General features: G+C 44.2%; 1 protein-coding gene and 1 long non-coding RNA gene across 4 annotated transcripts in view; one reads left to right on the forward strand and one right to left on the reverse strand.

Moving 5' to 3' along the window:
- LOC147584534 (uncharacterized) overlaps positions 1-14,698 on the reverse strand; it is a 43,473-nt gene extending 28,775 nt beyond the window's left edge. The window contains exons 1-2 of the long non-coding RNA XR_015250723.1: positions 14,518-14,698; positions 12,633-12,735 (exon numbers count right to left, since the gene is read on the reverse strand). This is a non-coding gene — a long non-coding RNA (uncharacterized LOC147584534). The remainder of the gene's footprint in view (positions 1-12,632; positions 12,736-14,517) is intronic.
- Positions 1-17,893, forward strand: part of SEMA6A (semaphorin 6A) — a 136,249-nt gene extending 118,356 nt beyond the window's left edge. For all 3 annotated transcript variants that reach the window (XM_025923692.2, XM_025923694.2, XM_086705834.1), the window contains one exon: positions 14,498-17,893. In XM_025923692.2, the coding sequence (XP_025779477.1) occupies positions 14,498-15,696 (1,199 nt within the window). In that variant the 3' untranslated portion in view covers positions 15,697-17,893. The remainder of the gene's footprint in view (positions 1-14,497) is intronic.
- The last annotated feature ends 994 nt before the right edge of the window (positions 17,894-18,887 follow it).

Below are 18,887 nucleotides of genomic sequence, written 5' to 3' on the forward strand. Positions count from 1 at the left end.
AGTAAGGAGTGAGAGGCTACACGAGAGATAGACACGGTTCCCATCCAAGAACCAGTGGACTGCCAGACAAAGCGTACACACACACACACACACACACACACACACCCCAAAGTGCATCCAGAAAGCCTCTCCGATCACCACTGCCTGTGTGAGCAAGGCAAAAGTGTGCACGGCAGGCTTTAGAAGAAAATATCAGACAACTGAAGACAGCTTGGCTGATGTCAAGGAACTTAGCCCTTGATAAAGGTTTCTCAGCCCCTTTTCTTTAGCCCTTCCCTTCAACCTGCCACTTGACGGGAAGGGGGCAGGGGATGGGGGGCGGGGAGTGAGGTATGTTTGGTACAGGATTCATATTCTAAGGTTTGAGGAAATGCTGCCCAAGTCAGGCTTTTTTGAACAGCTTGAGCTTTATTTCAAAAAGACCTAGCCTGTGGTAATTTGCATAGCTTTTATTAGTAAAACCTATAGTACCACAGTCATTTTTAAATGTGACGGGAGGGCAGTCTCTGAGAATTCAGAGAAAAGGGCTCAGTCTGATGGGGAAGCCTACGAGCGAGCAGGCAGGGGCATGAGGGTCCAGCTCCCATCCCACACTCCATGACTGACTGCACTGGTGGGAATGGGCATGCTCACAGCCCAGGGACACGACACGGACAGGGAACTGCCCACCATCGTTCCAACAACCATTCTGAATTCAAGTTCACTTACGTCTGTTTTTGAATGTTACAGGAAAGCTAGCCTTCAAAGTTCATAACACGTTTCTGAGTTGCTATTGCTGCTGATGATGAAAAAACAAGATACAATTCTTGAAATTCAGTCCATTAGTATTTCAATTTGTAAATGGCACTATACCCACCCCATAAAGGTTTAGTATCATTTTTATTACTCTCTGTTAAACTATTGTAATCTCAAAGGTGGAGATGGGTCTAAAGAATGTTTGTGGGACATTATTTAGCGGTGACTGAGTAGGGTTACTAGATAAAATACAGAATTCCTAGTTCAATTTCAGATAAGCCAATGATTTTTACTGTAATTATGTCCCATGGATTGCATGAGACATTCTTATACTAAAACGTTATTGTTTAACTGAAGTTGAAATTTAACCAGATATTCTGTATACAACCTGGCTATCCTATTCAAAGAGACCGCTGATAATTTGACTTCAGTGAATATATATCTAATCTCTAGATTACAACTATCCTCTAACTCTTAGAAAACCTAGAATAACCTTTATAAGAGAAATTAAAATTTTCATTCTGTGAAAAATATTATTAGATATAATTTCAGAGAATTATCACCAGAAGTTACATACATGTTTGAAATGTGATAGATTTAAAATTAAAAGATTATCACTGGAAAACAGGCTTTCAAATGCTACTTTTAACTGAGAAAGGCTCAGAAAACAAACTGTTCCTAAACAGGGGCATAGTTAAAACTATTATTTTATTATTATTATTATTATTATTATTATTTATATGCTTCTCTGTATTTAAAAAAAATTTTTTAAGTTTATTTATTTTTGATACAGTACAAGTGGGGGAGGGGCAGAGAGAGAGGGAGACACAGAATCCAAAGCAGGTTCCAGGCTCCGAGCTGTCAGCACAGAGCCCCATGCAGGGCTCGAACTCATGAACTGTGAGATCATGACCTGAACCGAAGTCAGATGCTTAACCAACTAAGCCACCCAAGAGCCCCAAAACTATTGATTCTTTCTAATTCTATTGAACCTCAGGTTTTTATCAACTATAACAGTTGATGTTAACCATACGTATTTTTTTTAATTATATGGCTGCTTTTGTTTTCCATTTCCATGGCATTAGAGGAAATTAACTGGAATTCAGAAAGCACCAGAAAATATGTTTAATAATGGTGACAACAGCTCCAGTCTCAAAGAAAGGCAAACCAAAAACCTTAATTTCTTTCTTCATACGTTCAACAGACATTCAGCTAATGGTGCTATCTATAAAATGAGTGTTACATTGGATACTGATCTGAATTCGACGTATGTCCTCAACTCAAGGAGATTATAGTTTTTCAGGGGGGCACATGCAGGTGACCTCCTGGCTAGCCAGTGGGGCAAAAGTGAAGTCTGAGAGGAAGAGAGGTAAAGGAGAGAGGGGCCAGTAGAGTTCTGAGAGTGGATTAAGAGAGACGTAACTCAGATCCAAGTTCGGGGCTAGAGAAAGGCCTTGTAAAGTATTAAAGGATAAAAGGGAGAAGGACATTTCAAGCTCAGTAAGTGACATGACCGGGACATGAAGTTAGGCAAGTAGAGAGTGTAATGAATGATAAAGAGACAAGTGATGTGCTGTGACCAAAGTGAGATAGTCTACAGAGTCCAGAATGGGACCTGACATTGAAATGGTGGTCTGGAGCCTTAAAAGTCATGCTAAGGGGGTTGGGCTCTAGCTACAGGCAACGTTGGGGGAGGAAGATGGATGAGTGGGGAAAAGGGATGAAAGGAGGGTGGGAGGGAGGGAAAGGTAGAGATCAAGAGGACGACAGACAAATAATAAAGGGATCACTCAACAGTATTAGGTTATTAGTTACACATACACATTAAGTTTGGGAATTGGAATTTTGCATTCGTTTTGGATCTACATGTCTATTTCTACACATCGTTGGCATTTACCTCGTAGATGTTCCTTGCCAAGCAAAGAGCTCTATCCTAGGTAAAGCCCCCAGCAAGCTGAACTCCAAATCTGGGCTTCTCTCCCTCTTTCATGAAAAACTTGGTTGCACATGGCACAGAGTTTTCACCCAGATCAGACTTTGAAACTGTGGGGGGGAAAGGGGGGGACCTGAGAAAGAATGATAATTCAGGAGCCACCATTTATTTTCACTATATTTAATACTTCTCCATCACCTACCAGAAAAGGAATCAATTTGTAGTCTCTGGCTTTCCTTTGAATAACTGAGGAAAGCAGTATAGTAAGAGGGTCAGGCACTGGGCTTCCCCACAGGTGATGTGGAAGTTTCCATGTAGCATGTGCTGGGGAGGAGGGCAAGGACTGGGAAGCCCGTGTGGAAGGCTCGAATTGTACTTGCAACAGTGTAGGCAGGGATGGAGATTTGATCTAATTAATTCTGTATCCTCCTGACAACTTGCTGAATTTATCTAAGGTCTTGATGAGATTATTGTGGAAAGGGTAGAAGAAGAAAAAAAAAGTTAAATGTCAGCCATGTAGAAAGGTGTTTCATCTCCCTGCCTGCCTGAATCTGCACGCTAATATGTGAATTCTCCTTTTCTAGAGATCCCAACTGAAACTTTTTTTTTTTTTAACCTAACATCCATTGTCTCAAAAAAATGAAGGGCTTAAATTATGATTCTGGAGACTTGAATTTTTTCTTCTAAAATCAGCAACTTAAACCTCAGGGCATTCAAAAAACCAATTCACGCCCTAGAGGTGCTTCTTACCTTTAATCTGTAGCCACTTTTCAAGTCACATCACCCTTGACACGAATTCATTTTACCCCCACCCTTTCCCCTCAATCTTTTTCCATTCTCTCCTATCTTTTGCACAAAAACACGCACAATGGCAACGTTTTCTGACAGCTTAATGGAACTTTCAAGGACTGCAGGGACTAAGTTAGGCATGATCTTATTAACTGAACATCTGGAGTCGTTAAAAATTTGCTCTTTAACTGGTTCAACTGCATGGTGTTCATCTAAAATTTGTTTTGTCCTAACAATAAAATGGTAAAGAGTCCATCTGTATTTTGGATCACGTGTAATAATGGAAACATAATATTAGCTTTATCTCAAAACTTACTGATAGCCTCATGTCCCAGAGTTTAAAAGTAAACAGACCCACCCCCCCCAAAAAAAAATGCTTGTTCCAAGTTTCACTTTGCAAACCTCACTGCTCCATAGACAAAGTGGTCCAGTAAGGGCAAAAGAGTGGAAAGTGGGAAATTTCCTGAAGACAGCTTCTCTTTCTTGACATTGGACATGAGAACGGCCCCCAAAGCTGCAAGCATTGCTCAGAATGCATAACTCACGTCCTTACCATAAAGAGAAAGAGGCCGGAAAAGCTGTATTTGCGCACCGGGCCCAGGGAGACACAGGCGGTGCGAGGGACAGGTCAAGAGGCCTGCAAAGCATTTGGGCTGCGTTGCCGGCCTGCACGGAGCCACACAAGCTGCAGCACATGTAAGTCTCCCAGCACCTTGAATGACAGGCCCTCCAGTACACTAGTGAAAATTAGGTGGGCTATCCTCAAACATACCAAGTGCACAGTAGACGGGATCTTAATCGGTGTCAGAAAGCTAATTACGGGCAGTGCGGAGGTTTGTCATCTTTAATTAATGTTTCTTAAGCTCTTGTAAGCCTACGGCCTGGGAACCGTCTTTGTGAACAGATTCATTTTTAATGGGATAATAGGAATTCCCCACTCCACTTATTTGTTAAACTTCATAATTTTTAAAAGGATGCATTCTTTTTAAATATGTTTCTGCAATTACATTTCTTCACCGAAGGCAGAGGCAGTCATGAACTGTATAGAAATAATGGAAGTTTGGTATAGTCACCATTGACAGTGCTTTATTAGGAGGGAAAATAGTGTCAAGAAATTTATAGGGCAGCAATCTGCATTATGCCTAACCTTTTGGACATATTAAAGCTTATCGCTTCCAGTCCTGCAGGCTCTTGTTATTCATAAATAATAGATAACACTGGACACAATCATCTGACATTTGTTAAGGCAATAAATATACCCTAAGTGCTGATGGGTCTTACACTGCATGATTTAAAAAGCACACAGCAGAAATTTAATGTAACTTAAAATGTCTTATATAATTCTATGGATTTGCAGATTCAGTTCAACTCAGCAGATCTGTAGGCACTAAGCTCTGCTGAGTACACTGTTGTGCTAGGCATTTTTAATATTATAAAGCAGGACCTTGGTTTGGGGAATGAGCTCCAGTCCCTCCTTCAATCCAGAAATATAAGAGAATTTTCCTGAGCTGCTTATTCTCGCCTGATCATGCAAAAGTAGGAGGAAAGACGCCCTGAACCACCACTATCTAAGGTTGCTTGGTGGCGATGCATTGTTTGAGCGGAGTCGGTGCAAGGTGACCTGACCTAAGACTGCAGGCCTCCAACGCAGGTGAGCTCCCCAGAGTACCTGCCTCCTCTGGCCCTGGGACTCAGTTCTGACTGGGCCTACCCAATCTAGGACATATCTGGGCTCTGTAGTACCAACCACTACCTGATGGCCTCTGTGACAGAGATGGGGAGCCTCAGAAATTCCCCTCTGTGTCTTCATGCTGGGGCAGATAAAGAGACCACAGGCATTTTTCCAAAAGCTCTCTGCTCTAGCAAATTGGGCTGGTTCTCTTACAGCAGCGCTGCTGTGTTTTCGGCCATATGTCAAGCTTCTGTCAGGTACCAAGGGAAAGTGTGAGGGATTTGTTTGTCTAACAAAATCACGTCAATTTCGTATTCTTTGTCAGAAGACGGTAACCGCAGTAAAGAACGGTCATACCCGAGACCCACGAAAGCCTCATACTTTGACCACGGAGCACCGCATTTATTTATTTATTTTAGAAATCATGTTGAAAGTCTGGCAATGCATTGCCTCAGTAGTCCATGAGGCTGGACTTTAAAACTAAACGTTCGTTTTCTGGCATACCATTCGTGTCACGCAGGGCAGTGTTGCTCAAGTTTTAGTGAAAATAAGAATCATCTGGAGGCCTTGTTAAAACACAAATTTCTGAGCCCCAACGCCAGAGGTTCTGATTCAGAAAGTCTGGGTAGGACCCGGGGATTTGTATGTTTAACAAGTTCCAGGTGATGCTGGTATCGAGCAGCACTGATTTGGGACACTTTCCAAGTTGTTATGTGTTATCCTACTTAAGGTCCTTCTCTAATATTTTGTTTTATATTTTTATTTTTAATTTTTTAACGTATATGTTATGTTTGAAAGAGAGAGACAAAGCATGAGTGAGGGAGGGGCAGAGAGGGAGACAGAATCGGAAGCAGGCTCCAGGCTCTGAGCTGTCAGCACAGAGCCCGATGTGGGGCTCGAACCCACAAACTGAGAGATCATGACCTGAGCCGAAGTCGGACACCTAACCGACTGAGCCACCCAGGCGTCCCGTTTTTTTTTTTTTTTTAATCTTGACTTTTCTACTCTTGGCTGACACAATCAAACCCTACCAAAGTGTCATATTAAAACAGTCTACCTTGGACCCTGTACAAGGCAGGTAACCTGTCTGAAATTCTAGAAACACTTCCATTACAGTACATTGACCATTAACAAATGTCCCGCACAATGCCAAGTGCTTTACATGCGTTCATTCGTTTAATCTATTAAATCCTTCCAATGACACCCATCTGCTAGCCAACACCACTAATGCTCAGAGAGACTAAGTGACTTGTCCAAGATCACAAAGTTCGTTAGTTCTAAAGCCAAGACTTAAGCCCAGGTCGTTATGTTCATGTTCTTGACCAGTTCATGTTCTTGACCAGTAACACCCAGCCTCATTCATAATCCAGATCCCAAGAATGACATCTCCAGCAAGTTTAAGTTGGCAGCTTTAGTATTCAAACAGCCTTGTTTCCTCCTATTTGTGTCGTCTTTGCTTTGTGGAGAAAAAAAATCAAAGCGCTGAAAATAATCCAAAGAATCACCTGAATTTCACAGTATTAGTGAAATTTTAGTGGGAGATCCACTTCCCCATTTTGTGGTTTTGATGCCTTGTGAGAGAGCAAAGGAAGATGGGATTAGAAAGTCGGAAAATAGAAATGTTTTGTCTGGTTTCAGAAGAAACTCCTTAGACACTCGGTTTCCAGTCTAATTAGAAAGAAAAGCTTTAAAAAAAAAAAAAGGAAAATAAACCATGTAAATTTTGCTAAAACTTTGCCCACCTGAAATGATCATCACCTTTACAAAGACAGTGATAGTTCTAACACGTGAAAACACTGACCCACATTTCAGGATATGGCTTTTAAAAGTTACCTCATCATGACTCCCAATCTAGACTTCAATCCATGCTACGGAGGTAGCATTCCCATTGGTGGTGCCATGTCTAAAAGCGTACAGCAGAGAAGGATCAGAGATGCCAGGGTTTCCACTGACACAAGGGAAAATGAAGCTATTTCTCCTCTAAAAAATGTGAAATAGAACGAACTTCATGCTCGTTCTCCCTTTTCTACCTGTGATGGCATCACAACAATTTAAAAAATGCATCAATTTCAAAGGTGAGAGAACTGGAAGTAGATTCACCCACAGACCACCACAGTACGCACTATTTCAATATGTGAGTTTTTTTTTTTTTAATTTTTTTTTTCAACGTTTATTTATTTTTGGGACAGAGAGAGACAGAGCATGAACGGGGGAGGGGCAGAGAGAGAGGGAGACACAGAATCGGAAACAGGCTCCAGGCTCTGAGCCATCAGCCCAGAGCCTGACGCGGGGCTCGAACTCACGGACCGCGAGATCGTGACCTGGCTGAAGTCGGACGCTCAACCGACTGCGCCACCCAGGCGCCCCTCAATATGTGAGTTTTAAAACAGCTTCTGAACTGAGGATATTAAGCAGCCAGGAAGCTGCCTCTACTTTGGCATGATCAGTCATTAACTTCATACATCTTGAAGACCATGGCGCCTCCTAGTACCTAATCTTCAGCCTGCCAGGAAAAAAAAAAAAAAGGAAAAGGAAAGTTTGAGTTATAAACTCTGAGCCCATTTCCAAGGCTGCTGGCGGTTCAGTTTATTCTTAAGCCATCTGGATCACGTTATGCCCCAAGACAAGAAGAAGGCTCCTTCCTGCCGAGATAACCACAGAGAGTTCCCACTGCGTTTTCAGTATGGTCATCTCCATCGGGTGGGGCATGGCTTTGAGGATAAATTGTCTCCAGTGAGGGTTTTTCCCGTATTTGTTTTCTTCTCTCCTTAACAGGGATTACAGCCTGTCCTCTGTGGTTAGCATCCATGATGCCTGGCCTATGATTGGTTCATTCATTCATAGTGCCTTGTAGGACTGTCAGCCTGGCATTCTGTTGCAATAAGATTTTCAAACAAGAAAAATTGGGTTGTTAGATTCCATTCACCCAAGTTGTTACGAGGATTTCAAGGAAATTGCAGGCTTGTCTTACTATAAAGGAAAATCAAGGGTTTATTTTTAGGGGATCCTACTCCGGGGGCTTTTCTTGGTGTTTTGCCATCTTTGTTAGCTCTCAGACCCAACACGAAACTCTCTCTGGCTCCACGGCGAAGGAAATGTCCATTCTCCTTTTTGCCTTTGCATATGTCTCTAAAGGACACAGAGAGGCTTTGTTGTCTTTGTGGTCATCGGGTCTGCTTTACACAGATGCCTATTAATCACTTCACTATGGAGACAGACACATCCATCATATCACAGCAGCTCCGAAACAGGCAGTCCAGTGAACAGGGGTGAGAGGGGAAAGCACGCACTTAACCATTTCAAGGTCCTAGCTGCCAGGGGCTCCTATACTTAGCAAGGTAATTGGTGGGGATGGGGAGGGCTCCTCCTTGGTATTTAGCTCAACAGGTGCAGTGATTTTGTGTACTTTCGTTTGTGTGTCTTGGTGCATGCTTTGATAGAACAGACATCTCCCAGCTTCTATAGGATGCAGGGGATAAGTATAGTGGAGAACAAGTTTTAATTTTAAAAAGTTATAGTAAACTCAGGCGGACTACCTGTACTTCTGAGGCAAAGCTGTTGACTCTGAAGCCAGTAGTTTTTTCGAATAATGGAGTCAACGTCGAGCAGAGTAAGCTGAAAGTCAGCTTTCTCAGGCAAGACAACCCTTAGAATTGCAGGTACATTAACCAAGACTTTCCTTCCAAAACTGGCTTGTCCACCATGTCTTTTTCAGTCATTCAAGGCTTTTCACAGCCTGCTTCCAAATGGTGATCAGCTCTCACTCTTCTGTTGCCTCTACAAGTACTCATGCATTCATTCACTATTTAACAGATATTTACCGAGCACCTTTATGCCTGGGAATTTAGGGGTATATCTCCCTCCTAAAGAAGAACAAACGTACAGTAATGTAAAGGTGATGAGTTAAGAGAGAGAAGTTAAGGTCTCTGGGGAACTTAGGAAAGAGCTAACCCAGTTGGAAGAAGTTGGAGAAGGCTTCCTCCTTTAAGCCGAGGCCTAAAGGAGAGGGTCAGAGGAGTGGGAGGTGAGCAGGGACATTCCGGACAGAGGGAAGAACTATGTGAAAGTCCAGAAGCAAGTGAGAGGATGATAGCCAAGTGGCTGGTGTCTATAGCATGAGTGACTAGGTAGGAGTTCAACTATCGACCATTATGAACACAGCTTTCACTTCCTTCCCTCTGTGCATTGGTTCTTACTGCTGCTTCAGCTGCCATCCTCCACATCCTTAAGGCCTGCCTTAAACGCCACTTCCTAGGCTGAAGCAGAAGCAGTGTATCTCTTGATGCTTCCAAACACTTTGGATGCTCACATGTGAGCACCTGCCCTCTCCCTTAACTGGATCGCAGGGTTTGTGCCTCCTTCACCTTTGTCTCTCCAAAACCTGGCACAGTGCTTTGGTCTGTGCTCAGTAGATGCCTGCTGAAGGCACCAAGAACATTACAGTCCAAGAGGGCATCTTTTCTGAGGTCTGCTGTCCCAGAGCCTGGCACTGGGCTTCCAGGGCAGATTGGAAATTGTAGAGAACCCAAGAGAAGGACTACCAGAAACCTTATTATATATAACAATCTGGTGTTTGAAATTTCAATATGCCTTCACGTGGTCATCGTGGGAAAAGTCAGAATTGTGTTGGACTTCCTTGAAGTTTGTAACTGTTCTTACTTTAATTACATTTTGCAGGGCCTGGAGGGTGGGGTTGTTCATAATCTTTTCATTGCTTCAGCCTCCAAAGAGCTTAAAATTGCCCCTCTGAGACCTCCCTCTGCAACCCTCCAGCATCTAAAAACTCTCTCACCTCAGGGGGAAAAAAGTGAAGATTCTATTCTTTCTCAGTTCTGCCAATTTAAGACATGATTTCAGAGAAATCTCTAAGCCATTGTGTGCCTTGCTTCCTGCAATAGGAAGGTGGAAAGAATAACCATTTAGCACCTCATGACTGGTGAGAAATAGTTGGTGGTTAATGAATCAATGCAAAGGCTGTTTCAGATACTGTTTTCATTATATGCCCCATTTTCGACTGGTGAGAGTAAAAGGCCCAGGGGTTGGTAGAGGAAGGCATTTCAATGCCCCAGGATAGAGAAGCCAACTCTTATTGGTCCTCTTGGTTGGGGGGGGGGGGGGGGCGGTGCGGGGAGCGAGATACCTGGAGATGGAGTATGCCACCCTACAAAGGCCCCTCCACTTCCCCAGGATTTCCATGCAACATCAGAAGCAATGATGTTCAGCCAGCTCCCTTTAAAGAGTTGTATTTGTTTTGAATTATTCAATTATTTAATTCCACCAGAGCACCCAGTTGTTACAAATAACTCATTTACCCTCAACATCTCTTTTGGAATTATCCCAGAATGAATTTCTTTTGATTTTTCAAACAGTTCCTCATTATCATTTTGAACATACACGGAGCACCTTTATAAATTTCTTTTGTCTAATGGATGTTAGTATTATTATATTCTGTTCTATGGATGGAGATCTAATTTGGTTCTGTGACTTCAGGTTATGGTCACTCCAAAAATGACCCACCAACTTCAGAGGCCCACTTAAAAGGGTCTCTACAATGTACCGCAAACCCATTTATTCAATAATCATTTATCAAGGGCCCAACTAAGATCCCTGGTGATAGAAAGGTTATAAATGCATATAAACTAGAGTCCCTGCCCTCAAGGAGCTGAATCCAAGATTATTAGTCCACCAGAAGTCTATAATCACCGTGTTTTGTTCAACACTTCCCGCTTTTGTTGTTTTACTTACTTCACAATGCAGAACCTACAGGCAGTCCTGAAACAGAGGTATGTGCTCTCTTATGTTGCCTCAACACATCATCCCTTTGGCAGCATTTGGACAGCACAAGGTCTGGAGCTGGGAAGGAGAGGTCCGCCCTCCTCCCCAGGGAGACCCATACATAACAAATGGAATGAAATGGAGCAGCTTATGCCCTCAGTGAGCTACTAACCCACTTCTCTTCTGTGGCTTCTTTTGACCTTCAGATTTGTCCAGTAAACTACAGCATTTAAGTTCTTTCTTATTCGTCACTCCATTAGATTCTTGCAAGAACCCCATAAGGCTTTAAGAGTGTGAACCCACGTTGCAAATGAAAAAACTGAGGCCCAGAGACGATAAGTCACCTGCCAGAAAGGTCACACAACAGCAAGTGGGAGCTTAAGACCCCAGGCCTTCGGAGACCGCTAGCGCTGGTTGTACCCCACCCCTCTGACAAACCCAGTGTTTAGTTCTTGACAGTGACCAATGTCACAAAGTTGATGCCATCATTTCCACGAATGCCCCTTTGCCCTTTTCACGATATAAGCAGAAAGCTTTAAGTTTGGAAGGCATTTTCCAAGAATAACTTAGAACTTCTTCTCTTCTTGACTGCGCTTTCAACTTAATCTCTGATCTATTTCCAACTTTGGACATGGGATTTCTGAATTTACACAAGCAGATGAGGGAAGCCACCTGCTTCATGGTAGTGATCTCAAAACTGAAGGGATGCGAGTTTTTTAAGGGCACTATTTACATAACAAAATGAGATGGAGTAGGGGGGGAGGGGTGAGACACCATTTTTCTCAAAGGTCAGACCCTACTTGATTTGTTAACAACCAAAAACTTGAACTCAAATGTTATTCCCTTAAAAATGTTCTTCCCAGTAAAAGAGCAAGTGCTTTCCATGAGATTAAAACAGTCAAGGACCTTCAGACATCAAAGAGGAATATTTGGGAACTAAAAGTAAAGCAGCCCTGGATAACCTTGAAACTTTTACATTTTTCCCAATTAAATAATGAATAAAATACATGGGACTGCTTTAGCCTTATTCTTCTTTCCCAGTTCCTCTCAAGCTGAAAGGCAATTTATTTTTTTTTTAATTTTTTTTTAACGTTTATTTATTTTTGAGACAGAGAGAGACAGAGCATGACTGGGGGAGGGTCAGAGAGAGAGGGAGACACAGAATCCGAAACAGGCTCCAGGCTCTGAGCGGTCAGCACAGAGCCCAACGCGGGGCTTGAACTCACGGACCGCGAGATCATGACCTGAGCTGAAGTCAGGCGCTTAACCGACTGAGCCACCCAGGCGGCCCTGAGAGGCAATTTAAATTGTAAAATACCAAAGTCAACTGTAGATAACTACCTATTATAAGTATGCATTTATTGGGAAGACACAGCCCCATAAATAGTGTTGCCAAGACGAGATCCATGAAATACCCGCTAAGAAAAATTTACCTAGTTCCCCCCACCCCATGGGCGAGGTCTACCCTGTGGTTAAAATCCACTGAGATCACCAAGTCAATGAGGGAAATCAAACTCATTTTATTCACAGGTGTACATTTTTGTGCCATTGTATGTAGGTGGTTAAAAATGATGTTCAATAGAACACCAAACATAATCAAAACTGAAAGAAAATCAGTTGCTATTTCAGCATTACAACAAGGAAATGCAAATTTAAGGAAGAAATTTTCATTAGCCCAGTTCCTCTGTGACTAGGTATTAAAACAGATTTGAATGCAAGGCACCTCACCGTTTGGGGAGCTCCACGATATAAAAGGTGTGAGTTATAGCTGAATCCCCTGCTGTTTTTTGCTTCTCCGTTTCTACCCCCTTAAAAGTTCACGAAGATAAATCTGGAAATATTTGAGAAGTGTCACATTTGGAAATTATTCAGAATCTTGCCATCTTACAGACTTTTTCCCTGGGGTGAAGTGCCTGCCTGCCCTTCATTACCAAGGGCATTTGTTTAATCACAGAATCTTTGTTTCTCAAGAGATATCTGCTGCTTCTATTTATTCGCCCCTGAAGTCACAATCCTTTGTCACAGGACAATCATTTCCACAGCGACCAACTGTGATGTCACAACTGAGGGGAGGAGGAATGTTTAGAAAGAAAAGAGAAAGAGAATGTTCTTTTCAACAGGCAAAGGCTTCTGAGTTTTAAAACCAGGGCTTCACCAATCAAAATATTTTAGCAGAAAGATCCCATGACAAAGCTGCACTTCTTCAAGGTCTCAGCTGTGATGGTTACAAAGTATCTCAGCAGAAGTTGAAGGGTTGCATGTTGTGGGTTTAGGAAGGGGTAAGAGTTTCATTTTGCTTCATTCTAATTCTGTGCCAGCAATATCTGCCAGTAAAATACATTAAACATATTCCAGAAAGAGTTGATTTAGTAGATGAAAAATGTTTCTCCTGAGACCAGAGAAGGTACATTTTCTGTCTTACTATCATTTCCGTAATAGGAACAATGTTTATATTTCCTCAGCCCATGCAGTGTCTCTAACGTATTCATGTTCTTTCTCCAGAGGCAGGAATTGAGGTATTTGAGATTTTGTTTTTAGCTACCGCATCAAGCACTTAAGATCTGACAATTGTGATGTGTATTCTCACTTGGTATTAAAAACTAAGAGCTTCAGTGTTTCCATTTGATTAGAGCCTCTCAGCTTGGTGGCTGATTAAGCAGGAACAGGGAGAAAGCAACTTTCTTCAAAAATACAGCATCTCGGTTAATGTAGTGTAAGATTATTGACGGGTGTAGTCACATAATTTTTATTAAATTGAAGAGATTAGCTCTGCTGAAGAATCTCACCGTGGCAGCAAACCCTCACTGTAATAATGAGACCTGACGCTTCTCAAACCCACTACAGGGCCCCAAATGGTCTTTTTCTTCCCCTTAAATATTCTTTCAGTTTAAGGAAGGGAAGAGCTTCATTCACATATTCAGCATATTTACCTGAAATTGAGTGCACATGGGTTTTTGTGGGTGTTTTTTTTTTGAGAAGGATGATAGAAAATCAGCATAAACATTTGTAATGTGAGCTTTAACTGTTTTCTTTTCACTGTAAATGACACACGTGCTCTTTCCTCCAGTTGCCTGAAATGCAAACACAGCTTTTCTCCAGATAGAGGCCACGGGCCCCACAAAGAAGTCATAAGAAAAGACCCTGGAAGCCTAGAGGGTTGTGCCATTTGTTCATTTAACAGGCATAAAATTGTTGCCTCTTCCTCCCCCATACTCAAAATATCTCCATTATCCCAATGTTATGAGGGTAAGATGGAAAAAAGATGAAGGGGGAAAGGAGGAGGGACAAATTCTGGAAATGAAAAATCGTCATATTCCAGGGGCTGAAACAAAGTAGAAAGAGCATATACTTGACAGAGGTTAAAGCACTTTTTCAGAACACAAAGAAGCAACAAAGGAAGTCTATTTGCATACTTCACGGGGGGGGGGGGGGGGTTAATTAGTTAACGTTTGGCAAGCTGCGCCCCAAGACAAGTTGTGCAGAGGTGCTATTGTCACTTATTACTGTTATTAATTAACGGGGTGAACTTCAAACCAAAATACGCCTCGCAGTGTGCTTTCATGTCTTAAAACCGTATGCGATGTCTATTGCAGGAGTGATTCGGGAAAGTTACCTCAAAGGCCATGACCAGCTCGTCCCCGTCACCCTCTTGGCCATTGCGGTCATCCTGGCTTTTGTCATGGGGGCCGTCTTCTCCGGCATCATCGTCTATTGCGTCTGCGACCACAGGCGCAAAGACGTGTCCGCCGTGCAGCGCAAAGAGAAGGAGCTCACCCACTCGCGCCGGGGCTCCATGAGCAGCGTCACCAAGCTCAGCGGCCTCTTTGGGGACAGCCAGTCCAAAGACCCGAAGCCGGAGGCCATCCTCACACCACTCATGCACAACGGCAAGCTCGCCACTCCCGGCAACACGGCCAAGATGCTCATCAAGGCTGATCAGCACCACTTAGACCTGGCGGCCTTGCCCACCCCGGAGTCCACCCCAACACTGCAGCAGAAGCGGAAGCCCAGCCGCGGCAGCCGCGAGTGGGAGAGGAACCAGAACCTCATCAATGCGTGCACCAAGGACATGCCCCCCATGGGCTCCCCCGTGATCCCCACGGACCTGCCCCTCCGGGCCTCCCCCAGCCACATCCCCAGCGTGGTGGTCCTGCCCATCACGCAGCAGGGCTACCCGCATGAGTACGTGGACCAGCCCAAAATGAGCGAGGTGGCCCAGATGGCGCTGGAGGACCAGGCGGCCACCCTGGAGTATAAGACCATCAAGGAGCATCTCAGCAGCAAGAGTCCCAACCACGGGGTGAACCTCGTGGAGAACCTGGACAGCCTGCCCCCCAAAGTCCCCCAGCGGGAGGCCTCCCTGGGCCCTCCGGGAGCCTCCCTGTCTCAGAACGGCCTGAGCAAGCGGCTGGAAATGCACCACTCCTCCTCCTACGGCCTTGACTATAAGAGGAGCTACCCCACGAACTCGCTCACGAGAAGCCACCAGGCCACCACTCTCAAAAGAAACAATACTAACTGCTCCAATTCCTCCCACCTGTCCAGAAACCAGAGCTTTGGCCGGGGAGACAACCCGCCCCCCGCCCCGCAGCGGGTGGACTCGATCCAGGTGCACGGCGCGCCGCCCTCCGGCCAGGCCGTGACTGTTTCGCGGCAGCCCAGCCTCAACGCCTACAACTCGCTGACGAGGTCGGGGCTGAAGCGCACACCCTCGCTAAAGCCGGACGTACCCCCCAAACCCTCCTTTGCCCCCCTTTCCACATCCATGAAGCCCAATGACGCGTGTACATAATCCCAGGGGGAGGGGTCAGGTGTCGAACCAGCGGGAAAGGCCAGGCGCGCTCAGCTCGGCGAGGCCCTCCACTGCCTGAGTACCCACCAGACCAAGATGGCCGCGGCGGAGCAGAGGACGCTGGGTCCCCCTCGGGGATGCCGGGGGACTCTGGGAAATTGGGCCACGTGGTTTGGTGAAGGTTTGCGACGCGGGACTCACCTCCATTCTCGGACTTCACTCTCCCCGAACACCGTGCAACAGGTCGGACTCACGAAAGACTTAAATTAGCATCACAAACATGAGCCAAAAGCACATAGCCACCCACCCCCACCCCCCACACGCATGCGCGCGCGCACCCGCGCACGCGCACAGGCTCTCACACCCACGCGCGCGCGTGCACCCACCCACATGTGCGCGCGCGCACACACACACACACACACACACACACACACGCACACACAGGTGAACGACTGCAACGTCTTTGTCCATGACCGCACCGGGCGCTGCCGAACAGGGCTGGCGTTCCACCTGCAAAACACAAATACATTTTTAAAAATCATGAAAATTCAAAAGACAAAAAAATAAAGGATTCATTGATAATTCTAACTCAGACTTTAACAATGGCAGAAGTTTACTATGCTCAGATACTGTGAAATGCCCACCAGTGTTACAGCTTTCTGTTATTAGCAGATTAATGCCATGTTGGGCAACTATGTCATAGATTTCTGCTCCTCTCTTTTAATGAAATAACGTGACCGTTAACGCAAGTAACTCTTTATTTATTGTTCACCCTTTTTTTTTTCCTTAAGGAAAGGACTCTTCCACATACCATCCTATGAACAGCTCTTCAGAAAGCCCCTTGAAAGTTAAACTATTTAACGTGAAATCCATTAACTGGAATAATTGAGTTTATTTTTACAATAAATTCACTGAGTAAATAAGTTGGAGCTGGAATTCTGAGCTTTGTGTTTGGACTGTCTGATCTCTAGCTAAAGGAAAAAAGTTGACAGGGGAATATTTATTCAAATCAACCAGTTAATTTGCTGGTCAGGTCTCTGGCCTGTAACATGCAAAAAATTAATTAGCTTAAAAGTCCTTCCAGATCCTAACTTCGAAAGCAACCGGGAGAGGAACTTTTAGAATGACACATCCGCGTCCCATTTCTGCCAACATGGCTTTGTCAGTGGTTCCTACTTTCTGTGAAGGCACCAGCTTGTGATACCCATCTCATTTCACCTTGCATGTGAGACCGCAAACAAAATCCACTAAAGGTGTGAACTAATTAATACGCTGGCTGCTACTTTGCATAAATTAATGGTTTGCTCACACGGGTTTTTCGTGGGGTTACATCTGTGAATAGCCTCTTTTCCACATGTAAATTTGTGCCTTACACCCTGAGTTGTGTACACTTGTAAACTGTCGTTATGATACACTTCCCCCCCCCTTTTGAAATAAATGCAGATATTTATTTGACCCTCCCTCCCCCCACCCCCACTCCAGCCCTCTGGAAGATTAGCATCTAGCAGATGGAAGAAGAATGTAGTGGTGATGGTAATAATCCTGCAGCCTGGGAGAGCTGGGCGGCACCACGCCCTCCGATTCACACTTCCTTCTAGTGCCAACTCCACCCACCCCTTGGCTGTGCTACCAAGCATGGCCCCCAGTGTTGTGGGCGGCAATACCCTCCCTCCAGCGTTCCCTCCTTCCCCTAGATTCTCAGATCATTTCAACATGGTGATATCCTCATTGGCCAGCAGAGAAGGGTCTAACGTCCCAGCTCCTCATTTCTGCTGTGTCCTCTGGCTGGAGAACACGCTGTGTGCGGTTGCCAGGCACCTGGGAGGTGTCTCCAAGCCATGGGCTCAGCACACACGTGCGCTGCACACAAAGAAATGAGGTGGAAATAGATGCAGGCGGGCTGGTCCCTGCTATGATGGATGAGTAACTCCAAGTACAAAGCCAATCACAACGGATGCTGCAAAAACATTGACTGGGGTGGAAGATTTTTAATTTTTTAAAAACTTTCTTCATCCTTGTGTTGTTATTGTTTGTACGGGGGCAGGGTGGGAGGGTGTGTGCTCCCCCCCTGGTTTTCATTAGCTGGAGCACACAGAGGGGACTTTTGTTTACTCTATCATGAACAAAAAAATTGTCAACATACTGTAAACAGTGAGCATTGTTTTGGGTTATTGTGTTCTTAAACAGTTAAACAGTATATTTGGTGGCCTCTTTATTTCTTTTTATTTCCAGTTTGATCTTCTGGGTTTAGTCTTGTCTTTAAAAAAAAAAAAAACTTTCAAAAAAAGACTATTTTGGACAATTTTGAGGTGGCTGGTGAAAACGCGGTACCTCCATAATGAGAGACCTAGGTGTGTAATGAGGACACGTGCATATGGCCTTCCTTTCCTGTAAACATCCCTTGCAGCTTTGCTGCCGTGCAGGCTAGGTTTTTGCTGTTTTGTGTTGTCCTGTTTTTATTTTGTTTTGTGAGCGGAATCAATGTTCACCTGAGAATTCCGTGCCCTGAAACCATGAAGTCTTTTCTAGAAACTGGGATAATTGTTTTTTACCTTTTCTTTGGAAATGCAGAACTTACTTAGGAAAGTGATGGGTATACACCCCCCTGCTACCTTCTCCCCCACACTTGACTCCCAAGAGCATAGGCCACGCAGCACCCACTGTCTCGTCCCCCATGCGTGGGCATCATTGCCTCAGCCGTGTTACGGAGACCTGTGTCAAAACTTCCATCCCACATCCCCACAACTCCTCACTTGCTGTGTTCTCCCTGAAATGCCCACTTGTATTGAGCTGGTCTTTTGCATTTAAGCATTTCCTTCCCCCTTTTTTTTGTCCCCACTGCGCGTGGGGGGAGGGTCCATAAACCTGAGTGTGCCTTTGCTTTCCACCCTTGCTAGACACTGGTAGATGCAACAAACTCAGATTTATATTTGTTGTAAAGTTGTAAAAATATTGTGACGTCACCCATTTTCCTTCCATCTCCACATCCCCTAACATCTGATTCATGACTTAATGTATGTTGTAAAATGGGAAGAGAAAAAAAAAAAGAAAAGAAAAAAAAGGAAAAAAAAAAAGACAAAACAAAAAAAAAAAAAAACAAGGAAAAGGCTCTTTATGACTTAAAAGTAATAAAACAAGACTGTTCTACATTATCATTTGTGTCCTGAATGCTTTTATTTATCTCTTAATTT

Source organism: Puma concolor, chromosome A1 (genome assembly GCF_028749965.1).
Source record: "Puma concolor isolate L17-30 chromosome A1, mPumCon1.1.hap2, whole genome shotgun sequence".
Classification (NCBI taxonomy): Eukaryota; Metazoa; Chordata; class Mammalia; order Carnivora; family Felidae; genus Puma; species Puma concolor.